This window comes from Tupaia chinensis, unplaced genomic scaffold (assembly GCF_000334495.1).
Source record: "Tupaia chinensis unplaced genomic scaffold, TupChi_1.0 Scaffold000217_1, whole genome shotgun sequence".
NCBI classification, from domain to species: domain Eukaryota; kingdom Metazoa; phylum Chordata; class Mammalia; order Scandentia; family Tupaiidae; genus Tupaia; species Tupaia belangeri.
The window spans coordinates 3,767,279-3,786,969 of record NW_006159692.1 but is presented as its reverse complement, the minus strand read 5'-3'; the positions used below and the strand labels follow the sequence as shown (position 1 = coordinate 3,786,969).

The 19,691-nt window shown below is 41.5% G+C and overlaps 1 protein-coding gene across 1 annotated transcript in view; it reads right to left on the bottom strand.

The window, feature by feature from the left end:
* Nucleotides 1–19,691, bottom strand: part of TNKS2 (tankyrase 2) — a gene marked incomplete at its 5' end in the record, with an annotated part of 80,368 nt that extends 60,677 nt beyond the window's left edge. Inside the window, 3 exon segments of the mRNA XM_014587527.2 lie at nt 679–774; nt 4,853–5,077; nt 19,641–19,691. Coding sequence (XP_014443013.1) covers nt 679–774; nt 4,853–5,077; nt 19,641–19,691 — 372 coding nt within the window.

Genomic DNA, 19,691 nt, shown 5'->3' with positions numbered 1-19,691 from the left:
ACATGAACCATGGTTAACTATTACATGGGAGTCCAGCAACATAACCACTATGCCATCTGCTGGTCTTCAAATTGAAGGCTATTTAAAAAACATTCTAGGGTCCAGCAGTTGGTGTAATGGCTATGTTGCTGAACTCCCATGTAGTCGACCACGGTTCGAGTCCCGGACCCAGTGGCTTAAACTCATGCTGGGCACGTGCACGCCCAAGATCCCAAGAGAAGAATGGAGAAGAGACTGCGGCACAGACACACACACACACACACACACACACACACACACACACACACCCGGGGTGGGGGGTGGGGGGGGGATTTCCCGCTTTCTGTCTCTGTCTGTCTCTTTCTGGTGAGTGCATGTGCCCTACAGCAAAAACCTCTCAAAAAAAAAAAAATTAAAACAAAGAAACAAACAGGATAGCAACACACAGTTATCTGTCACAATCTACTCCCATAAGGGAACAAAGATAAATGTAAACACAAATTTAAAAGAACAAATAAAAGCTTAACCTCTCTTAGATAAGAATCAAATGTCAACTGCCTAAATGTATCCAAGAACAGCTACTGACTATTCTAAAAATCTACAGCAGTTGAGGTCATTAACTGCAGGGGGCAGATTGTTTACCTAGCAAGCATATTCTTTACATTTTTCTTAGAATAGTCAAAGACAGTACACACTTACCAGTCAGCACTGCTTTGGCAGATGGGTCTGCTAAATCCAATGCTGTCCTTCCATCTGTATTTCGGATGGTTGGCTCAGCTCCATGCTGTAAGAGCACTATAAAATAGCATTAACACATTTCAAAATGGTAATCAGGACAACTTGACTTTAGCGCATCATTTTCTCAAAAACTCTGGGCTAGGCCTAGCCTGGTGATGCAGTTTGTACTGTGGAAGGCCATGGGGTGACAGATTCAGATCCCCAGCTTAGTAGACCTGAAATGTGGTGGGCACACATGCCCAGAATCCTGACAGGCTGGAGAGAGGGGACTGTGGCATGACTAGACCCACAACAGGATGCATTTCTCACTCCCCTCTTTTGTGTGCATGTATATATATGCTCTCTCTACTATGAATTAAAATAAATAAATAAATAAAGTTATGTTTTATCAATAGAAGCCCCAAAGTTGTTTAAAGACCTTTTCATATCCTGACAGTATGGTAAAGATTATATTCTAAGTGGAAGAGTACACAATATTTCATTATTTAGTGTATTAAAGACACATTAAATAAGTTTCTCCTCAGCAATGTGATAGTTTCCATATTTACACATCTGGGGACAAGTGAGTAGGGACAGATAAGAGTGTATAAAAAGGCCCAGGGTGGGCCAGCAGATGGAATTGAGGTAAAGGTGCTGGATCTCACATGGCCATCTCAACAGTTCATGTCCTGGATCTGGCAGCTTTAGAACAAGCAAACAAACAAACAAACAAACAAATCACACCAGGCACCGGGTACCCAAAAATCTGAAGAGGAGACTAAAGGAGAAGGGATTGCGGCATGGCTGCCCCCCCCCAGTCCCCATGGTGGCATAATTTCTCATTCTCTTTCTTTCTGTCTTTCTGGCAAGCACACATACCCCACAGCAAAAACAAAACAAACAGACAAAAACAAAGAGCAGCAGTGGCACATCTTGGAAGATGCTATGCTCCACAGGCTATGACCACCTGGGAGCCCTATGTTCAGTTACTGGTTCAACCTACAAGCAGGGCACAGTAGCACACATCTGTAATTGCAGCAAACTGGAAGACTGCAGTACGAGGACCATGAGTACAAGGCTGGCCTGAGCAACAGTGAGAAAGACCCTGTCAATAAAACAGACCTGGGCATGGAAGCAAGCCACCGTACTCTTACTTGGGAGGCTTAAGCAGGAGGATCATGGTATAGTAAGATCTGTCTTATGTTTTAAGTGGCAGATGGTGTGTACACTCAGCAATGAGAAACAAAGCACCTCCTCAATGGGATGTGGCCATACCACAATCTTTCCCTCCATCCGTCAGAATTTTGGACATGTGCAAATGTATGCACATATGCACATGTATGTACCCAACGTGTTTTTCAAGCTACTGGGGCCAGGACCGAAACCCTGGTTGGCCAAAGGAATACTAACTATATTACAAAGGCTGTTCTATCACAACAGAAATGAATGGCTAAAGCTACTGATAGTCTAGAAATAGATACCTGTGAGATTTAAAAAACAAAACACATGTATAAGTGCTTTAAAAATATAAAACAAATCTGGATAGCTTCCTTGCGTTTGCAATAAATTCTGTAAGGCCACTAATCATTTCCCTAGTTTTCAAGAAAGTTGAATAAATTAATCAGCAGGAGGAGAATGCTCAGATTTGTTCATTATTTTAACAGTAGGGTAAGCTAGTATAAGGAATGGGATAGGTGCACATTGAAACTAAGGTATAAATTGTTCCTTATACACAGACAGGCATTACCAGTTGAATAGTTAAGTTTTATGAAATTAATTATGCTATTCAAATATTCTCTGCAGGGTAATCAAAACTGTTGTTATATCTAAGGCACATACAAAGAGAAGCTCTGTGTCCTACTCTGTACTGTTATTTGTTACATAAGATATTCTAGCACACTCTATCTATAAATAAGAAGCTGGGGGAAGCAGGCAAGTACATGCAAAAAGAAAGCTAAACTCTTCTTTTCAGGGTTAATTTCCATTCTGCTTTACTCCTATTTACAATAGTGCTGTTCAAAAGAAGTAAGTATGAACCACAAATGTGAGTCACATATGTAATTTAAAATTCTGTAGCAAATGAGTTAAATAAGAAAAAATGTAATATATTTAACCCAATATAATAAAAATATTTAACATTTACACTTATAATCAATGTAAAAATTATTGAGCTATGTTACGTTCTTTTGGGTACCAAATCTTTGAAAACTGGTATATTTCCCCTTACTGCTAAATCACAAGTCCTCAGCTATCTTACTGTCAGGCTGGATAGTGCTGATCTGTATCTTTAGCTGGAAAACATTCCATATTAAGAAAACTAATTATTTACATGTCAAGACTCTGAAACAAGAAGATGGTTTTGTGCAAAGAGGATGTGAGCCTAGGTCAGTAACAATTCTTTTTTTTTTAAAAGATTTTTGCCATAGGGAGTGTATGCTCACTGGAGAGAGACAGAAAGGGAAAGTGAGAAATCCCCTTGCAGGGGAGGGCCATTCCTCCCCAGTGCAGACGGCCATACCACAATACTTTCTCCTCCATTCTCCTCTTAGGATTTTGGGCACATATGCACATGTGCCTGGTATGATTTTTCAAGCCACTGGATCTGGGATCTGAACTGTGGTCAGTCACATGGGAGTCCAGCACTTTAACCACCACGCTACCTGATTACCTGTTGGTAACAATTTAAGATAACACACAGAAAAGGAGAATTGGGAAGAGGTAACTAGGTAATCATTTTGCATCTTTAAAAATTACCTAATTTATATTGAGCTAGTGACTCTGGTATAGTGATCTGGGATTTGTTGGGTGTGGTGGTGACTCTGGTATAGTGATTCAAGATTTGCAGGGTTGTAGGTTGTGGGGTGGGTGCAGCATAGAGGCCCTGGACTTTTTCTTGAGCATAGCACTGATTTTCCTATCTGTTAAGGACGTCAACTGGCCCTGTTATGCATCAGTAAATAATGGAGCTAAGGTGGCAATAAGTCCAAAATTCTTGACCCTGCTGGGCTCAAAGAAATAAAAACCAGGTTAACGAAAATGCAAACATCTTTCTCACATATTGCTTTCTGTCAGTAATCACCAACCTGTCAGGCAAATTTTACCTTACCTGTTAGTTAAAGTAATCTAAATGACTGATAATTTTCCTTTCAAATGTTTCTCTATATATACTGCCATTTCTATTCTACAACAACCCTGTTATGTCCTCATCATTTCTCACCTGGGTTATTCTACGGCCACTCATTCTGCCTAGTCCCACACCAAATTACTGTTTCTAATATGAGGGGACTTAAAAAAGTTGTGGGGGAAAAAACAGAATTAAATTATGAGTTTAATTTTGATGTAAGCTTTTTTTTGAGATCTATGCATAATTTTCTCATGAACATGCATTTTCCGTGAACTTCTGAAGACCTCTCATATATACTACCCTCAACACACTGTTCCCTGCTCAAAAATCTTCAATGTTGGGACTAGCAGATGGAGTAATGGTTATGTCTCTGGATTCCCACACAGTCGACCGCAGTTCGAGTCCCAAACCTGGTGGCTTAAGATGCATGCTGGGAATGTGTGCCCATAATCCCGAGAGGAGAATGGAGAAGGGACTGCAGTGTGGCCACCCCCTCTTGGGGGTGATTTCTTGCTTTCTGTCTGTCTGGCAGCTGCATGCACCCTAGAGCAAAAAAATCTCTCTTAAAAAAAAAAACAAACCCTTTAATGTCCCACGTTGTTCACACAGTAACGATAAGTTCCTTAAACTGAAATTCAAGACCCTTTATAAAGAAGCCCCTACTTACCTGTTTACTTTCTACCTCACTACTTTCTGGAAATACTCAGGAATCAAGGACCCCAATTTGACTTGGCCAAGTCACTGTGCTCACTATTCTCCCATACTCTCTGCTTATTTCCACCAGGACCTTATCTGGTTCTTTGTTTCCCAAGAGAATGAAAATGTCTATAGAACAGGAACTTTGTACTCTATTCTCCAAAGAAATTTAGTCTCAGCATCATACATAAAAAGACATCCAGTGAATACTGATTAGAATCATGAAGTTCTTAAAAATTTAAATTTGGCCTGGCAGATTTTGATATTAACAAAGTAATTTAATTTAGATCCAGAAGTCACAATTTTAGGAAAATTCAGAAACGTAACCAGTCTTACCAATGCAAACATCAATCTTTCCTTTAATTGCGGCTTCATGGAGAGGAGTGTAATTCCAATTATCTCGAGCATTTGGGTCTGCACCGTGTCGCAAAAGGAGATTGACCACTTCAGCATGTCCAAAAGAGCATGCGTTATGAAGAGGAATCAGCCCGCCATCATCACGTGCTTGGACATTTGCACCATTCTGAAGCAAATACTCAACTACATCTTTGCGCCCAAAACCTAGAAGAAAACAAATTGTTCACATTAAGTTTGCCAAGGAAAATACGTCAAAATAGAACTAGTAAGTGTAAGTTATGCGAAAATGTATTTAGGATGGAAAATAATAACAGATTCAAGAATTACTTGAATAGAGTGATCTGAAATATATCACTAATGGTAAAGCCGAAGGTCTCTCTCCTAAATAGTAGTGGTAATTTAGTAGTGTCTTAGGTAGGTAGCAGCACATTAAACATAGAGAAAGATTATGTGACTGAAAATTCAAGTTCAAATGTTTCTCACTATATACTAGTACTTACACTGGTTTACAGGTTTAGGACCAAAAAGTTTTAATTCTTCATTATTCCCATAACCAGGTATTTTGTGACAGGGTCTCACTGTGTTGTGACCCTCTTGTGCCACCCTCCCAGCTAGCTAGTTAGGATTATGGGGATTCACTGCTGTACCAGGCACGTTTTAGGTTAGTCTGGGAACTAAACCCAGACTTGTCATGTGCCTTCCACACATCAAACAGAGTAACCTATTTCTCAGACAGCCACTGCTAGGTTCAGAATCTTCTTAAAATCATCAAGTCTGCATGTGGTTCTTCGAAAATGACCAGCATGGGAGCAGATAAGAAAGCAAAACAACAGTCTTTACCAAATCGCTGAGGCTGGCCCAGCTGCCACTGATGAAGGGGTTAAAAGATGGCTGAAGAGATTAACTGGTTTGTCTGAATACTGCGAAGCTCTATGGTAGCAGAGATAAGTTTCTTTGTATCTCTGCTTCTCCCTCCTCTAGAAGTGTTCACAATTTAAGACCTGAAGAAATCAGTAATTTCAATGCAACATAATTGTTTAGAAGTATATATAAAGTGCTACTAGCTAGAGCTCAAAGAAGGAAACATCTTTGGGGGAAGAATCAGGGACACAAAAAATGGAGAAGACTGTCCCAGATATTCCAAGGTATTCCTTGGATGACACTAGTGCTGAAAGTGTACAGAAAAACAGTGCATCATCAGGAGGACGCACAGGAAGGGTATTACAGTCCACGCAGAAGAAACAGAATGCACAGGCATGAAGGATGTAGTGGAGAGCGAACTGCTCCCAAGAGCCAGGGCACAGAACTATTGAGCATGCAGGTGCCAGATCAAGAAGAACCCTATTTGTCATCCTAGGTGGTATCTAGCCTTTGTCCCTCAAGATTATCAGAGTCTACGGTCATGTTTGCAGCTAAATATCCAATGCCTGGTAGACAGGCGGCACTCAGAGTTGCAAATTAAATGACCTGAATAAATTAAAAACTATTCTAGGTTGAATCATCTTTTTTCTCCTCACAAAGATCCAAAAGAAAATACCCCTGAGCCACCTCTTAAAAAGTTTGGAAAATGCCACTATAACATATCAGTAGTCACTGGAGGGTCTGTGGAGGGCAGTGAGTGACTCCATTACATTTGCTTTTACAGAAAGAGCACCCTGGTGGCTGTGTTGATAAATGGATCAGATGTGGAGATACAAGGGTAGCTAAATGCTTAGGATTTAATTTTTTAAAAAATTTATTCATTCATTCCATGAGTGAGAGAGACAGAGAAAAACAGAGATAGTGCACCCCTGACAAGGTCTAGAAGTTGCCATCTATATCCAGCCAACCAGGATTGTGGGCACTTGCATGCCCAGCACACTCAAGGAGGTCTCCAGATGCAAAGTGGCAGCCGTCTGCCTTACAGAGAGCTAGCACCTTGCTTTACCACTGTTCCACTTTCTAGCCCCTAGGTCCTTAAGATTTTAGAATGGCCCTGGGGTCAGCAGGTGACACAGTGATGGTTAAGGTGCTAAGACTCCCACATGGCTGACTGGGGTTCAAGTTCCGGACCTGCTGGCTTGCTTTCTCCCTTTTCCCTTTTGTATCTCTCTCTCTCTCTCTCTCTTCAGAGATAGTGCACCCCTGACAAGGTCTAGAAGTTGCCATCTATATCCAGCCAACCAGGATTGTGGGCACTTGCATGCCCAGCACACTCAAGGAGGTCTCCAGATGCAAAGTGGCAGCCGTCTGCCTTACAGAGAGCTAGCACCTTGCTTTACCACTGTTCCACTTTCTAGCCCCTAGGTCCTTAAGATTTTAGAATGGCCCTGGGGTCAGCAGGTGACACAGTGATGGTTAAGGTGCTAAGACTCCCACATGGCTGACTGGGGTTCAAGTTCCGGACCTGCTGGCTTGCTTTCTCACTTTCCCTTTTTGTATCTCTCTCTCTCTCTCTCTCTGGTCGAATTAAAAAAAAAAAAAGTGTAATTAAAGAAATAATCCTTAAAAAAAAAAAAAAGATTTTAGATGGCCCTGCCATAGTCAATGTGAGAGATGAGAACCAAAACTAAGATTGATTTTGGTGATTAGGATATGCTATATTCAAATATTTCATGTGAACAGGATAGGTAATAGTCACTTGGTTGGTAGAAAGAAGGGGTATATTAACCCCCCATCCCTTTGAGAGTACATACCCTTTGGCAACAACAACAAACCCAAATAATAATATCCCAGAAATTAATCTCTTATCATTATTCATTTTTTTGATTGGAAATTATTAAATTTTGCTTAGTTTCCATTCTCACAGAGAATCAGGTTGTTTGTAATTTTTTTGTTTGTTTTTATTTTCAGAGGACACATGCGAGACAGAAAGAGAGAGAGAAGCACCCCACCAATGGGGTGTGTGTTTTTTAAACTGCAGGGGCTGGGATCTGAAACATGGTCAGCCAAGTGGGACCTACCCACCTCCTCATGTACACAGTACTTAACTTCTGTTCTATGGAATCAGCTCTCCCATCTTCATTTGTTTGTTTCATGAGAGTAAAAGGGGGTGGTGGGGTAGAGAGAGAGAGAGAAAGACAAGCACCCTTGACAGGGTCTCACTCCTCAGACAACCCAGATTAAGGGCATATGCCTAGAATATGCAGGCTGACTGAGGAACCATACCCCACATCTTCCTTGGAATGCAGCCCTGCCAGATCAGTGTGCTACTGCTGTGGCACTGAGCTGGCCCTATTTCCAACCGTTGACTACTGTACACACTGCTGCCAGGAATAACTGAAGAGGGAGTAGGAGAGAAACTGGCAGGGCCCAGTGACTGACTGGGTGAAAGGAGAGAAGGTCTAAGAATGATGAGCAGATGAGACAGAAAACACAGGAGGTTTTGTGGGTAAGATCTGATTTTAGAAATACTCAGTTTGTGGTACCTGTGGGATAAATGCCAGTAAATAGGAAGTTCTGTAAATGTTGAACTCAGGAAATTGGTCTAAGCTGAAGACACAGATGATGCTTACAGAGACAGTATTTGTGTATGAATGAAGGTGAGTGAAATACAAATGAAACTGACTAGAAAACATTAGTTTTCTACCTTGTTCTGTTGAAAGAAGTCCATTTTCTATCAATGATCAATCCCTTCTCACCATGTACTGTAGTTGTTTTCACCTTAAGGTCTGCACCTCTCTCCTTCCAATTAATTTCTTCCCCTACAATATCATTTCTAAAGGAATGTAAAAACATTCCAGTACCTTCCATTTTATAAAAAATATTCTCCCTAAACTCACATTCCCATTTCTCTATTCCCCTGCATAACCAAATCTGTAAGAGTTATCTCCTATTTACTCTTTGAAACTCAATCTGGCTTCTGCTTGTTCCTCAAAACTGCTTTCAACAAGATTACTTAAAATTTCCATATTGCCAAATCAAAAGGACACGTGTGTCTTCACTTAACTATACCTCTCAAAACATCTGACAACTGACTACTTCCTCCTTCCTGAAATATCTTTTCCAAAGTTTCCATGATACCGCGCTCTCCTAGGTTTCTGCCTGTCTCATTCATTTATTTAACAAATGATCGGGAAATATCAACTATGGGCCAGCACTTTTCCGGGCTCCTGAGACATACCAAATTCTTGCCTTTGAGGACTCCTCTTCTGTGAGAATGGAGATGTACAATAAAAAATAATAAGTATGGGGGCCGGCAGGTGGCATGGTGGTTAAGGGTGCTGGACTCCCACATGGCCGACCGTGGTTTGAGTCCCGGACCTGGCAGCTTGCTTTCTCACTTTCTCTCTCTTGCTCTCACTCTTGCTCTGTCTCAATATGGTCAAACTAAAATAATAAAGTTAAATAATTTTTTTTGAAGTATGTTAGAAGGTGATTAGGCAAAGAGCAGAATAGGGTGTGATCAAAGTCTGTGTGTACAAGAGGATGTAAAGTTGAACAGGGTGGCCACATAGGCCTTCTTGAGGTGTGACAACTCATTACAGGCCTAAAGGAGATGAGGAGCCTTACTAGCTGTGAGTAAGGAGGCTAGAGTGGCTGGAGCTGAGTGAGAAAGCATTAGGATGATAGAGAAGGTCAGAAGTAATCAGGCCAGGCCAAGAAGAATTGAGGGTCACTAAGAACTTTGGCTTTTTTAGTTGTTTTTTTCTTATTTGCCAGAGGGCATGTGTACTTACCAGGGAGAGACAGAGGAGAGGAGAGGAAGAAAGTACCCCTCACGGGGGAACAGTCACCCTGCAATCCCTTCTTGTCAAACTCTCTATCCTGTAGAGATCATGGGTATGTGTGCACACAAGCCTGCATCTGGCATGTCCCTCAAGCTGCTGATGCTGGGATTTGAACTGTGCAGTTGGTCATGTGAGAACCACTCCCTTGACTACCAATGGCCACAGGCTGGCCCTACAACTTGGGCTCTTTTTCACTCTGAGGGAAATGAGTCACTACAAGGTTTTGAGCTGTTAAGTTACAGGATATGAGCTACGTCTGAAGAGTACAGTCTGGCTACTGTGTTGGGACTAGACTATAGGGAGTTACTGGTAGATGAGAGATTACAGTGGCTTGGACTATAATCTGGTGGCATTTGTCAGAATAACGGTAACTGGCAGATTATGGCTTCTATAGAGGTAGAGTCTGAATAGTTTTCTCCTGGATTGGACATGGGGTGAGGGTAAGGGTAAGTGAGTAGGAGAGAGCAAGGGAGAGAGACTGAAGAAGGACTCTTGAGTGACCCAAGGTGTTGGCCTGAGTAATGGAGAAGTGGAGCTGCCATCAATGAGATGAAGGAAGGTTGCAGATGAAGTAGATTTCTGGCAGAAGATGAGGAGCTCAAGTTTTAGATATGTCATTATTTCTCCAGGGGCTTCTTTTCTCTTACCAATTTCTAAATACTGGGATTCATCAGGACCCAGTGATCTTGCCTCTTTTTAGATCATCATATTCACTCCTATGGCTTTAAACATCACCTAAATGTACAACTCTCAAAGTTAAATCTCTAGTCTAGATTTTTCAACTAAATTCCTGAGTGTTTACTTGACATCTCCTTCTGGACATTCCAAAAGTATCTCAAACTCAACACGTTCCCAATTCCTCTCCACTTTTACTGGCACTGCCATATTCTAACCACACTTCTCCATTGGCCTGAACTGCTATAATCTCCTAAGTAGGCCTCTTATTTCCACTCTGTCCCAGTGACCTTTAAAAAACTATCATCATATCACACCCTGTTTGAAAAAATTCACTGGCTTCCCACTGACGCTCTCGGAATAAAATTCAAATACTGTACTGTGGTCTACAAGGTTCCCCAAATGGACTGGCATTTGATACTACTCTTCCCTTTCCCAACTATGATTGCTTTCTTTCAGTTCAGTCAAATACGCCAGGGACTTGGTACTTGCTCCTCTGCTTGGAACACTCTTCTGTTGTGCAGTGACCCTCAGTTCTACTCAATGTCTAGTTTGTTTAAATGTCACACCCCAGTTTAAATGTCAAAACTGTCCATTCTGTACACATCCACATTATTATTATTATTATTATTTTGGGGGCGGGAGAGATTTTGCTATAGGGCGTGTATGCTCACTGGAGAAACAGAGACAGAAAACAAAAGATCACCCCCCCACCAGGGGGGCTGGCCACACTGCAATCCCTTCTCCTCCATTCTCCTTTCAGAATTTTGGGCACACACACCTGGTGTGACTTTTAAGTTTCCGGGTCCAGGACCCGAACTACAGTCAACAATGTGGAAGTTCAGCAAACTAACCATTACCCCATCTGCTGGCCAGTCCCCCTCCTTTTTAAAGGTTTTTGTTTTTCCCTCCATGAATGAGAGGACAGAGAGCTGGGCAACCTCCAGCAGAGTCTTCATGTCATGATCCAGCTCTGACCACAACCAGTCTCAGGCCATGGGCTCATAAGTACTCGGCATATTCAGGGAGGTCTCCATACACAACCCAGAACCTTGTGGGTCAGCCTTGCAGAGCCCTACATTACCACCGCTCCATCATCCAGACCCTAGTTCCTACTCTACGTATTATGCCTCTCCCTTTCCTTTACTAGAATGCAGTCTCCAGAACAGCAAAGATTTTTGCTGTTCACAGCAGTATCCCTTGGCACAGGTTAGAATTTATAATTAATATCAATACATCATGGGTATAAGAAAAGGGGACTGAGAACTAACACTAAGAAAGAATGGCACTACAGAAGCCAAGTAGGAAAATTTTGAGGGGAAGGACAAATTTGCTGCTGTCATAACCCTAACCTGAATCCTCCTTATCACCACCTAGGTAGGCACTGCTGACCACATGCTCCTTCCCACGCTGGCCACCCAGTTCTCCCAAACAATAGTTCTGCTATCCTAACTACTTAGCAACCATCTGGGGGAAAAGCTTCTTAAATAAAAGTAAAAGGAATCAGAATAGAGAAAAATTCATAAAGGTGCCTCTCCCTTTGTAATGTTTTTTCATGTATACAAGCACGTTCAGAAGAAGGATTACTATTTCTTCAGTGGTAATAAGTGCATTTACAGCAATCAAGAGGGTAAGTCACAGACTAACTCTCCCCATAAGAGTTAGGAGGGCACAGGAAAAGCTATAGCTAAGCATCTAGCTATTACAAAAGACGATGTCAGTCTAGCTGGTGGCATGGTGGTAAGGCACCTGAATCTCACACAGCTGATTGTGCAGTTCTAGTCCTGGACCCAGTGGCTTGAAAAACACACCATGCATGTGTGTTTCTAACCAAAACCCTGAGAGGAGTATGGAGGAGAGGGCACTGTGGTATGGCCATCCCTTCTAGGGGTTTCTCTTTCTCTCTCTGGTGAGTGCACAAGCCCTATAGCAAATTAAAAAAAAAAAAAAAAAAAGTGACAATTGGGTAGATATCCACTCCAAAGACAGGTGATCTAGCTGAAGGTTTCAAGTAGTAGCCTTTTGTCAAAATATCTTTGGAAAGAGAAGGTTTCTTGAAACCAGAGTTAAAGAGAGACAAATGACTGAAAATGAAGTTGCAGCTTATGACTCTGTATCCTCACAGGTCCCTAGCAGTAAGATGTCTAAAACCGGTCTGGATACTGATAGAAGGGAATCAGCATGTTTTCAAAGTCACAACTTAAGGACTAGAATATGCGAGTGGAGGTAATGTGCTGTGCTGAGACCGGAGATACAGAGTCTGAGACTTGGAATGTTTAAAGTCACTTCTAAGCACTAAAGAAAAACATTTAAGATCGATAGGTAGCTATTTCAAATAGAAAAAAATGGGTCAGCTGGTGGCATAGTAGTGAAGTGCTAGATCTCAAATGGCTGACTGTGCAGTTCAAGTCCCAGACCTGGTGGCTTGAAAAACGTGCTGTGTGTGTTATGCATGCAAGCCCCAAATCCTAAGGCAAAACAGGAGAGGAAGGATTGTGGCATGGGCATCCTACAGGGGGTGCTTTCTTGTTCTTTCCAGTGAGCACATATGCCTTTTAGCAAAACTTAAAACAAACAAACAAACAAAAAAACTCCCACTGTTACAAGTTCAGTGAAACCTTTATATTTAAGATGCTTCTAAAATTCTGAAGGGTAATCGCCAATGAAATTCCCATTCTTATGGTCTCAAGAACAGTTGAAAGTGCTTCTGTTAAATACCCATTTTGTGAAGGAAAAGACAACTTCGTAGAGTATATTCTGATTATATTCTCACTGGCCAGGTAGAACATGAATAGGCATACCCCCTGGAGTCAATGCTCTAATTTCTATATCCTAACAATCTCTATAAAGAAAACATAAGCCTAAACTTTGTAGTCATGGGTGCTCAGGAGACAAAGCAGTTTATAATTTTGTAATGGCAGGACCAGCAGTTGGCGTAATGGCTATGTCACTGGACTCCCATGTAGTCAACTGCAGTTTGATTACCAGAAATGGTGGCTTAAACTCACACCAGGTGCATGTGCATGTGTGCCCAAGATCCTGAGAGGAGAACAGAGGAGAAGGGATTGTGGTGTGGCCATCCCCCTGGGGGGTGATTTCTCACTTTCTGTTCCTCTCTCTGTCTCTGACTTTCTCACGAGCGCACACATCCTACAGCAAAAACCTCTCGGGGGAAAAAAAATTATGTAATGGTATTCATCTTCAAATGCTGCTCTGCATATGAAAATTCTGATGAAATTGCATAAATCTACTATAAAGCACTGACAGTGAAGCAAAACAGGCCTATTTGGAAAGCATGTCTGTTGATCAATAAATTAGGTGTCACTTAACGACAGGTACTGTGTTCTCTTCTTTTTACTCAGGGACAAGGGCAGTGTCTGGCATGTAGTAGGGCTAGATAAACATTTGTCTACTATTCTGTTGGAATATTAGGCACAGGGCCCTCACAGAGAATACAAAGTCAACGATTTGTGAACACTAAGAAAAGCAGTCAATTCAATTTCTCACTCATCAAGTTTCATTACTATTTAGATGCCATCAGTTTTATCAATTCCAGGAACTGTCTTGCCAACCAGGGCTATTGTTAAGGGTTTCATATTTTGCTGCTATACTGGAAACAAACTTGCATTTGAATGGCTTCCAAAAAGCTTCGAGTCAGTCACTACAGAGAAACCAAGTAAGACTCTTAAGCAAGTTTGGCTGCTTGCTACCACAAACCCTTTTCATAGTCCAAAGGTAGGATAAGCCATTGATGCTACAACTGGTTCAATATAAAATGGTGACATCTTGCTAATCTAAAAGTAGGCTGGTGTGACAATGGGCTGTCAGGAAGGAAAAGTTCAGAAACAAAAAAATATCAACAAATGCAACAAAACAGAAAAGTTCTTGCGATCTGGGAGATGGGAATGTATAACAGAGCAGCCTTCAGCTTTGACTTATATTGCCAGGATTCATTTGTCAGATTTTTCTGAGGAATGGTATTTAACATTTTTCATATATGTGTGTGTGTGTGTGTGTATATGCTTTTTTTTTTTTTTTTAAGAGAAAGAGATTTTTGTTATAGGGTGTGTGAGCTCGTTGGGAGAGTCAGAAAGAGACAGAAAGAGAGAAAGCAAGAAATCACCCCATGGAGGGATGGCCATGCTGTAATGCCTTCTCCTCCATTCTCCTCCTAGGATTTTGGGCATGCATGCATACATACCCTGAGTGAGTTTAAGCTGCTGGGTCTGGGACTTGACCCGCAGTCGACTACGTCAGAGTCCAGTGATGTAATCATTACACCATCTGTTGGTTCCCTATTTCTCATTTACTACTAAATTTGGTTTACTAAAATCCAGAAAAGGAATTTCATTAGAATGAAGAATACAAGAGAAAGGGCTTTGCCCACCTCAACTTAAGACAGATAAACTATTTCTCTGGCTAGACTAGTAGAAATTTGGAAAAGATGCCATGGCTTCTATAGTGATGAAATTCTGATGATCTAGATGGTGAATACTGAAGAGTGTTCTCCAAACTGCTGTTATTGAAGCTGACTGTTTACTTCTGGGTGAAGCTCAAGAGCTTAATCTGTTGGGAGATTTGATGCATTAAGATACTGAATTCTTGGGGACCAGCAGGTGGCATGGTGGCTCAGGTGCTGGATACTCCCACATGCCTGACCACAGTTTGAATCCCGAACCTGGCGGCTTGCTTTCTCACCCCCCTACTCCTGTCCTCTGTGTGTGTGTGTGTCTGGTCAAATTAAAATAAATGAATAAAAAAAAAAAAACTTCCTTCTTTCTTTAAAAAAAAAAAAGATACTGAATTCTTCAATAGATTGATCTTCATTGATAATGAGTTTTTTTCTGTTGATGTTGAATTTAGTGATCTTCCACAGCAAAGTCCAATACTGATAACAACTATATATAATAATAGCTCAACATAACAAGTGCAGGGAACCAGCAGTTAGCGTAATGGCTATGTCGCTGGACTCCTGCGTAGTCGACCACGGTTTGCGTCCCGGACCTGGTGGCTTAAAACTCACACCAGGCGCATGTGCGTGCATGCCCAAGATCCTGAGAGGAGAATGGAGGAGAAGGGATAGTGGCGTGACCATCCCCCCAGGGGGTGATTTCTCGCTTTCTGTCTCTATGTCTCTTTCTGTCTGCCTGGTGAGCGCATGCACCCTATAGTGAAAAATCTCTCCAAAAAAAAAAAAAAAAAGATAACAAGTGCAAATTAATTTTGTGTGGTTCCCACAATTATGATGTTGGCCTATAGCCAAAGAAGGAAATTATTTTGAGGGTTTACTGGAGGTCCTCAATAGCATCATTTTAAGAAAGGATATAAAAAGTCATCACAATAGCTATTGTAATCTTCAGTAGTTGAGCTGTCAAAACCTTCAATTAGGGAATCTTCTCATTTTCCTTTATCAGTCGATTATGACCTCTCGGTCACACTGTCCACAACATGTAGAAATCCTCTTTACATCTCTGAGAAATGCCAATCCAGCCACTGTTGGGATACTTGAAGAAAGTCCCACAGCTGAATACATTATTAAAAGCTATCTGACTTCTTGTAACCTTTCAACTTCTGGCCTCAGTTTTGACTACCAAAGCCACACAAACCATATCCACTTGCTCTTCTACATGACTCTTCCACTTAAGTGAATACAGTATCATGGTCAAGTTTTCTTTCATTTCTAGAATAAGCAACTCCAGTTTTCACATGTACTGCTTGCATGGTAAATTCCAGATGTTGTAATTCCATTTCCCTTCTCTGAATAAAAAAAAAAAATTCCCATTTTTCTGTGAGTCACCCATTGCATATGATAATCTAAATTCAGTCTAACTGATCCACGTATCTGGTGGATAAGGCAGCATACCAGAAATATGTTAACAGGGCTGGCCCCATACTCTAGCGGTTAATGGAGCTGCATCCCACATGGATAAATGTGGTTCAAATTCTGACTCTGGCAACTTCAAAAATATGTCACGTACATGTGAAATGTGCGCCCAAAATTCTGAAGAAATGGAGAAGGGGTTGAGGCATGACTACCCCTCAATAGGCGTAAAAACCTCTCTCTCTCAAAAAAAAAAAAGACTTCAGGTACTCTTGCTTTCAGGAGAGCTACAGCCGCCCTACCACCGACTTGACTCTACAAGCTTGGTAATGTGTCTCACACGCACACACACACACACACACACACACACACACCAAACTATAGTCATTCATTCATATTCCTGTGTGGTAGGATCAAGTGGATTGAAAGAAAAGGAAACAATTTCCAGAATAATTTTTTTCTTGAGAGATGATTTCTTTTAATTGCCACAGGGTGCATACACTTACCAGAGAGAGGGTGACAGAGAAGAGTTTGCACTCATGAATGGGGTATGGTAATGCTGCACTCCTTTTGCTTCCATTTCTCCAGCCTGTCAGGATGTGGGGCACAAACATGCATGCACATGCTCCTGGCAAGCCACTAGACTAGGATTGGAACTGTGGTTGGCCGTGTGGGATCTAGTTCCCTCTGTCCCCTAGGCTAGTGCTGGTCCAAGAAAGACTTTAAATCACACGTATAGAAAAAAAGTATAGAACCTAGTTCATTAATTAAAAAACAAAACAAAACAAATACACCCAATAGAAGAACAATCCCTGTTTGTGTCGATGACCTTTTTCATTAACAGAATTTAATTCCCAGAGACTGGCAATTAATTACTCTTTTAACTAAATTTCTTCAGAAAAAATGACAAACCAAATTTTTTATAAACTGCTCTTCATTTTTCTGTGGTCTGTATACATTTCCCATTCCTAATGTTACTTAGAACTCAAAACAAAGATATAAACTGGCCTCCCCCAATAAAACCTCTAACTGGCTAAACTTTTTTTAGAACAATGATGTCTGTGCCCCTCTCACCCCATATCTAACTCTACAGTGTACAGACACAAGAAACCGCTTGGGTCAGGGAGTCCCACGGTACCACCATCTACACTGAGCTTACAACAGTATGCCAACATGCACGTTAACATGGCAGATAACTCACCACCTACAAGAGATTATGAAATGTACTCTGTGTAGAGAGTAGGAGAAAATGCAACAGGGCACACTTAATATCATTAACTTAATTAGTAATTTAGATTAAATTTACAAAGTTAATTAAAAATAAACCCCACCATTTCTTATATATCTGGGTGTAAATGCAGAACTTTAAAGTTCTGGTTGTATGCTGATCCCTTAGTGATTTTTATTACTCTTTTTAGATCTTGAATCTTTAACCTTGTAAGCTATACATGACAATTTGGGTAAACTGTGGTAGGGAAGGGAGTATAGTTTCTAAAATACCAAGCTTCCCATTTCAGTCTGTACAAACAACACAAACTGAAGGTGGGTTGGTGGCGAAGGAACAAGGTCAGTGGGAAGCTAACACCATCCCCTTACACCTCCAAATATTACTATTTTCAGATATGAACTCATTAATACACCAAATTCTTGAAAGGTAGCAACTAAGATCTTCCTTGGCTATTTTTATCCGGCAGATCAAGTGAACAGAATCTAAGTAACACTACCCTTTGGATTATGTATCAGTTGGTTGTTACAGCTTGCCAAATTAGTTATTTAAATGTTGACTGCATGGTCAACAGGACAATCCAAATAAATGGAAGAAGGCAGCACTGACCACCAAAATCTCACCAGGTGAGATTTGACTTTGATGTTCTCTCTCTACTTTCCACTCTCCAGGGCCGTTTTTAGTTTTCCTACCAATGGTCTCTCAAATCTTCTCTTAAAGAGACTCCCACCAGTGGGAACCTAACAAAGGTGCAAATGGTTAAGAATGCATTACTTCTGGTAGTATTTACAGTTTAAAATAGGAATAGGTTAAAGCAAACAAATCTCCAGTTGGTAGAAAATATGAAACTGGGGCTAGCCAGTAGCATGGTGGTTAAGGCAGCCAGATCCTACATGGCCTATTCTAAGGTTCAAGTACTGGACCTGAAGCTTTAAATGCACGGTAGGTCTGTGCACGTGTGTGCCCCAAATCCCAAGAGAACAGAGGAACCAGGACTGGCAAGTGGCCATCCTCCCTGCCCCACCCCTGCCCCGCATGGGGGTGAGCTTTCTCAATTTCTCTGTCTCTCTCCTGTGAGCCCAAGTGTCCTATAACAACAAAAAAGTATAAAAGTGATGTCTATGAATGAGGAACTTTTTCAAATTCTCTGCTCATCATTCTTGCCCCAAAAAGAACTGGGTACTTTAAAACATCTCCCTGCTTTAAAAAAAAATAAAGTTCCAAACAATTATGAAACACAGGAAGTAAAAAAAACAAGAGTTACCAAGGTATGAGAACCTACTCCCATTTCCAATCAAGCACAGCTCACCTGAGGTTAGAGATAAGTCATGATCTTTTCTCAAAGTGTAGAGCAAAACCAGTCTATGGACACAACAGAGGGGTCCATCTCTGGTCCTTTAAAATTCTTCAACTAAATTTGATACACTTATATTATAAGTGAAACGAGTAAAAGAGAATAATTCGGGGGCTGGGAGGTGGCATGTTGGTTAAAGGTGCTGGATTTCTACATGGCTGACCGCAGTTGGAGTCCTGGACCTGGTCACTTGCCTTCTTGCTTTCTCTTTCTCTTTGGTCAAATGTTTAAAAAATAATAACAAATAGAATTAAATAAATAATTCTTGAAAAAGAGTAATTCAAATGATCTAAATCTCCGAACTAGGCAAAGTTAGTCCCAACTTAAATTCTAGAGCAAGGTGCAGTATGTGCACCATCTTTTCTCTCATTTTACTACTTGTCACCCTAACTCGGTGTGGCAGACTACCTGCACCCAGCCTAGGACCTCCATTCTCTCAAACTTGCTTATCTCAGTTCTAGTCTCTGCAGAAACTTTCTGATTGGCAAGTCTGACAAACCAATTAACGCTAATGTGTCAAAGGCCAATTAAACTACTCTTTCTAAGTTACATCTCTGCATTTTACAAAGGTTTTTTAGACCTTCATCCAAAGGGCCGAAGATAACAGTAACAATGGAACTGACAAGAACGATCGATTTCGGAGATAACTGGCCTTTCAAATCACAAACTACTATATACCCTATTCTTTCTCGTGTATAGAGACCTTTTAGGCTGGCAAGACCGGAAGTTGGTACAGGTATTGTTGATACTGTAAAACAGAACAAAGCCCAACGAAAAACAAAAACCCTCCAAACCAACTACAATTTCCCGTGAGTGCGGCACGCTCATCCCACCCTTAATCTCCACCCGCAGTGAGGAGGCGAGCTCGCCAGGACCTGGGTCCTGGGGGCAAGGTCGGCGTGGAGGAGCACGGCTTAGCCTCGGGCCTGCGAGGCCGGCTGCGCAGGGGGGGTCCGCGGCGAGGCGAGGCTGGGCCCGGTTACCTGCGGCGAAGTGGAGCGGGGTGGATTTCCTGCCCGCCGTGTCGCGGCTGT